Here is a 6,259-nt window from a genome sequence, read left to right on the forward strand (position 1 = left end):
AAAAGGTTAGCTTGCTTGCTGTTTTTAGCTAGCTAGCAAACTGCCAGCAGAGTTGCCTACAGACAACCAGCAAATATGCATGTAAATGAGTTAACAGTGGTGTTGATGTTTTAAAATGTGATTCTTCTTTGCTTTCAACACAATGGGAAGACAACGACAAGTAAATCCCTGCTATCGCCCCCTTGTGTGTGTTGCTATTCGGAGGGGGGGGTCTAGGAACACATAGACTGGCAAGGGAATCGTGTTACATAAGGTGGACGTTGCTCAAATATTCTAGATATAGCCTAGATAAACCCTTTCATACCTTCAGTGCCTGGTTAACGTCCAAGCGGTTGATTTGGAATTTTGGCCTGTGTGTGCTCCCTCGTGTTGATTGGCTGTGTGACTGATTAACAGTTGTCTGCCCTCCCCAGGACCAATGAGCAGCTGGTGGGCTTTCTGACAAAGTACCGGGACATGAACTTCATCAAATCCCACGGCAGAGACAACACACGGTGAGACACATGTTCATCTGTGTGTGTGTTCATCTACGTTTGTGTGTGTATGTGTGTGTTCATCTGTGTGTGTGTTTGTGTGTGTGTTCATCTGCGTGTGTGTGTGTGTCCTTTCCAGATTCATCCGTAAGCAGGGTCTGGACCGGCTCTTCTTCGAGTGTGACACACACATGTGGCGCCTAGGCGACCGCAAGATCCCAGAAGGCATTGCGGTGGACGGAGGTTCCGATTGGTTCCTTCTGAACCGCATGTTTGTGGATTACATCATCACCTCTGAAGATGAGCTGGTCGTCAGCATGAAGCGCTTCTACACATACACACTGCTGCCTGCCGAGGTAACACACACACACACACACTGCTGCCTGCCGAGGTAACACACACACACACACACACACACACACACACACTGCTGCCTGCCGAGGTAACACACACACACACACACACACACACACACACACACACACACACACACACACACACACACACACACACACACACACACTGCTGCCTGCCGAGGTAACACACACACACACACACACACACACACACACACACACACACACACACACACACACTGCTGCCTGCCGAGGTAACACACACACACACACACACACACACACACACACACACACACACACACACACACACACACACACACACACACACACACACACACACACTGCTGCCTGCCGAGGTAACACACACACACACACACACACACACACACACACACACACACACACACACACACACACACACACACACACACACACACACACACACACACACACACACACACACACACACTGCTGCCTGCCGAGGTAACACACACACACACACACACACACACACACACACACACACACACACACACACACACACACACACACACAGCTGCCTGCCGAGGTAACACACACACACACACACACACACACACACACACATACACACACACACTGCTGCCTGCCGAGGTAACACACACACACACACACACACACACACACACACACACACACACACACACACACACACACACACACACATACACACACACACTGCTGCCTGCCAAGGTAACACACACACACACACACACACACACACACACACACACACACACACACACACACACACACACACACACACACACACACACACACACACACACACACACACACACACTGCTGCCTGCCGAGGTAACACACACACACACACACACACACACACACACACACACACACACACACACACACACACACACACACACACACACACACACACACACACACACACACACACACACACAGGTAACACACACACACACACACACACACACACACACACACACACACACACACACACACACACACACACACACACACACACACACACACACACACACTGCTGCCTGCCGAGGTAACACACACACACACACACACACACACACACACACACACACACACACACACACACACACACACACACACACACACACACACACACACACACACACTGCTGCCTGCCGAGGTACACACACACACACACACACACACACACACACACACACACACACACACACACACTGCTGCCTGCCGAGGTAACACACACACACACACACACACACACACACACACACACACACACACACACACACACTGCCTGCCGAGGTAACACACACACACACACACACACACACACACACACACACACACACACACACACACACACACACACACACACACACACACACACACACACACACACACACACACACACACACACACTGCTGCCTGCCGAGGTAACACACACACACACACACACACACACACACACACACACACACACACACACACACACACACACACACACACACACACACACACACACACTGCTGCCTGCCGAGGTAACACACACACACACACACACACACACACACACACACACACACACTGCACACACACACACACACACACACACACACACACACTGCCTGCCGAGGTAACACACACACACACACACACACACACACACACACACACACACACACACACACACACACACACACACACACACACACACACACACACACACACACACACACACACACACTGCTGCCTGCCGAGGTAACACACACACACACACACACACACACACACACACACACACACACACACACACACACACACACACACACACACACACACACACACACACACACACACACACACACACACACTGCCACCGAGGTACACACACACACACACTGCTGCCTGCCGACACACACACACACACACACACACACACACACACACACACACACACACACACACACACACACACACACACACACACACACACACACACACACACACTGCTGCCTGCCGAGGTAACACACACACACACACACACACACACACACACACACACACACACACACACACACACACACACACACACACACACACACACACACACACACACTGCTGCCTGCCGAGGTAACACACACACACTGCTGCCTGCCGAGGTAACACACACACACACACACTGCTGCCTGCCGAGGTAACACACACCACACACACTGCTGCCTGCCGAGGTAACACACACACACACATCTGTTGCACACACACACACTATGCAATCAGCACAAACTGCACACTACTGACTATCTAACATATCCCCCCTCTCTTTCCAGTCGTTCTTCCACACAGTGCTAGAGAACAGTGCTCACTGTGAGAGTATGGTGGACAACAACCTGCGTATCACCAACTGGAACAGGAAGCTGGGCTGTAAGTGTCAGTACAAACACATCGTAGACTGGTGCGGCTGCTCCCCCAACGACTTCAAACCTCCTGACCTGCCACGCTTTCAGGTGAGACACACACGCGTACAACTCTCGCACACACACACACGCACACGCACGCACGCATGCACACACACACACGCATGCACGCACACACACACAGGGCTGTAAATCTCAGTACATCTCTCTGCCAAGGGTATGAACCCAACTAGTTTAGCTCTAGCTGGCTAACTTCTATGAACCAGACTAGCTTAGCTCTAGCTGGCTAACTTCTATGAACCAGAATAGTTTAGCTCTAGCTGGCTAATTTATGTGAACCAGAATAACTTAGCTCTAGCTGGCTAATTTATGTGAACCAGACTAGACTGGCTTAGCTCTAGCTGGCTAACTTTAACTTAGCTCTAGCTGAACCAGACTAGCTTAGCTCTAGCTGGCTAACTGAACCAGACTAGCTTAGCTCTAGCTGGCTAACTTCTATGAACCAGACTAGCTTAGCTCTAGCTGGCTAACTTCTATGAACCAGACTAGTTTAGCTCTAGCTGGCTAACTTCTATGAACCAGACTAGCTTAGCTCTAGCTGGCTAACTTCTATGAACCAGAATAGTTTAGCTCTAGCTGGCTAATTTATGTGAACCAGACTAGCTTAGCTCTAGCTGGCTAACTTCTATGAACCAGACTGGTTTAGCTCTAGCTGGCTAACTTCTATGAACCAGACTAGCTTTAGCTCTAGCTGGCTAACTTCTATGAACCAGACTGGTTTAGCTCTAGCTGGCTAACTTCTATGAACCAGACTGGTTTAGCTCTAGCTGGCTAATTTATGTGAACCAGAATAACTTAGCTCTAGCTGGCTAACTTCTATGAACCAGACTGGTTTAGCTCTAGCTGGCTAATTTATGTGAACCAGAATAACTTAGCTCTAGCTGGCTAACTTCTATGAACCAGACTGGTTTAGCTCTAGCTGGCTAATTTATGTGAACCAGAATAGCAATGAGACAGCTGGCTATGTCTCACTGTGGCACAGCAAATGGACAAGAATAGCTTAACGTTCACAACTAAGTGCTCCTGTCTGTACTTATAGCCTGTGGTTACTTTATTCATCTAACAACTGTTCCAGGGCCAGCGGTGGTTGAGTTCCTGATGATATTGCTGATGACTTGGCCAGAGGAAACTGATTCTAAATCAGCAGTTCTGGGTCAGTGTGTGAGCGTGTGGTTTCTGTAGTGCCTTGTAGCTGGTGGTGTGTGATTAGCAGAGTTGTTATTATAATAATGTTGGGGTTGTTGGACTGTAGAGAGGTCTTATGTAGCCCTGACCAAAGGGAAGCACACACACACACACACACACACACACACACACACACACACACACACACACACACACACACACACACACACACACACACACACACACACACACACACACACACACACACACACACACACACACACACACACACAGCTGCCTGCCGAGGTAACACACACACACACTGCTGCCTGCCGAGGTAACACACACACACACACTGCTGCCTGCCGAGGTAACACACACACACACACACACACTGCTGCCTGCCGAGGTAACACACACACACGCACACGCGCACACACACACACACACACACACACACACACACACACACACACACACACACACACACACACACACACACACACACACACACACACACACACACACACACACACACACACACACACACACACACAGGGGTTCTGAGGGTTTTCATTTGATTGAGTTTCCTGGACAGTGAGGTCGTCTTTAACTCTGAACCAGCCACACCCCCCCCCCCCCACACACTAGACTGTGCCACAGGTTCGCATGCACATAGATTATCTCTCTCTCTGTCTCTAGTATGGTAGCTGATCCTGTATTCTGTTGATTTGATGTCCTGCCTACAGTGATTAGCAGCGTGATTGGCAGTAGTGTGGGCCAATCACCAGTCAGCACCACAATGATGTTCTATGTAATTGACATGTTGGTTTCATTTGATGTGATGCTTGGCCCCGGAATAGAACCCAGCTTGTTCTGGAGCTAGTCAGTCCTCAAACGTGTATGTTTGTGTATAATAAACATTATGGAAAGAAGGTTTGTTGTGGTCCTTCCACCCGCGTCCTCCACATCAGCCCTACAGTGAGTTATTAGTGAGATTCACAGTGCTAGCCAGGTTTAGGTAACCTGGTATTTACTAGTGGTTTATTTTTATTATAATTACATGTAGGCCATACTTGGCAGCTCAAAGATTAAATCCATCCTGACTGAAGGAAGTATTGATGGAGGAAGCTTCCATCCTGACTGAAGGAGGAAGCTCCCATCCTGACTGAAGGAAGTATTGATGGAGGAAGCTTCCATCCTGACTGAAGGAAGTATTGATGGAGGAAGCTCCCATCCTGACTGAAGGAAGAAGCTCCCATCCTGACTGAAGCAAGTATTGATGGAGGAAGGATGGAGGAAGCCCATCCTGACTGAAGGAAATATTGATGGAGGAAGCTCCCATCCTGACTGAAGGAAGTATTGATGGAGGAGGTTCCCATGCTGACTGAAGGAAGTATTGATGGAGGAAGCTCCATGCTGACTGAAGGGAAGTATTGATGGAGGAAGCTCCCATGCTGACTGAAGGAAGTATTGATGGAGGAAGCTCCCATCCTGACTGAAGGAGGAAGCTCCCATCCTGACTGAAGCAAGTATTGATGGAGGAAGTATTGATGGAGGAAGCTCCCATGCTGACTGAAGGAAGGATGGAGGAAGTATTGATGGAGGAAGCTTCCATCCTGACTGAAGGAAATATTGATGGAGGAAGCTCCCATGCTGACTGAAGGAAGTATTGATGGAGGAGGTTCCCATGCTGACTGAAGGAAGTATTGATGGAGGAAGCTCCCATGCTGACTGAAGGGAAGTATTGATGGAGGAAGCTCCCATGCTGACTGAAGGAAGTATTGATGGAGGAAGCTCCCAT

General features: G+C 49.2%; 1 protein-coding gene across 1 annotated transcript in view; it reads left to right on the forward strand.

Annotated features, from left to right (window-relative positions):
* The window catches only part of LOC124029135 (xylosyltransferase 1-like), a gene marked incomplete at both ends in the record, with an annotated part of 10,184 nt that extends 6,824 nt beyond the window's left edge, over positions 1 to 3,360 (forward strand). The window contains 3 exons of the mRNA XM_046340957.1: positions 414 to 494; positions 613 to 829; positions 3,184 to 3,360. Of these exons, the coding sequence (XP_046196913.1) occupies positions 414 to 494; positions 613 to 829; positions 3,184 to 3,360 (475 nt within the window). The remainder of the gene's footprint in view (positions 1 to 413; positions 495 to 612; positions 830 to 3,183) is intronic.
* Between the last annotated feature and the right edge of the window lie 2,899 nt (positions 3,361 to 6,259).

The sequence above is a fragment of the Oncorhynchus gorbuscha genome, unplaced genomic scaffold (assembly GCF_021184085.1).
Source record: "Oncorhynchus gorbuscha isolate QuinsamMale2020 ecotype Even-year unplaced genomic scaffold, OgorEven_v1.0 Un_scaffold_5613, whole genome shotgun sequence".
Classification (NCBI taxonomy): Eukaryota; Metazoa; Chordata; class Actinopteri; order Salmoniformes; family Salmonidae; genus Oncorhynchus; species Oncorhynchus gorbuscha.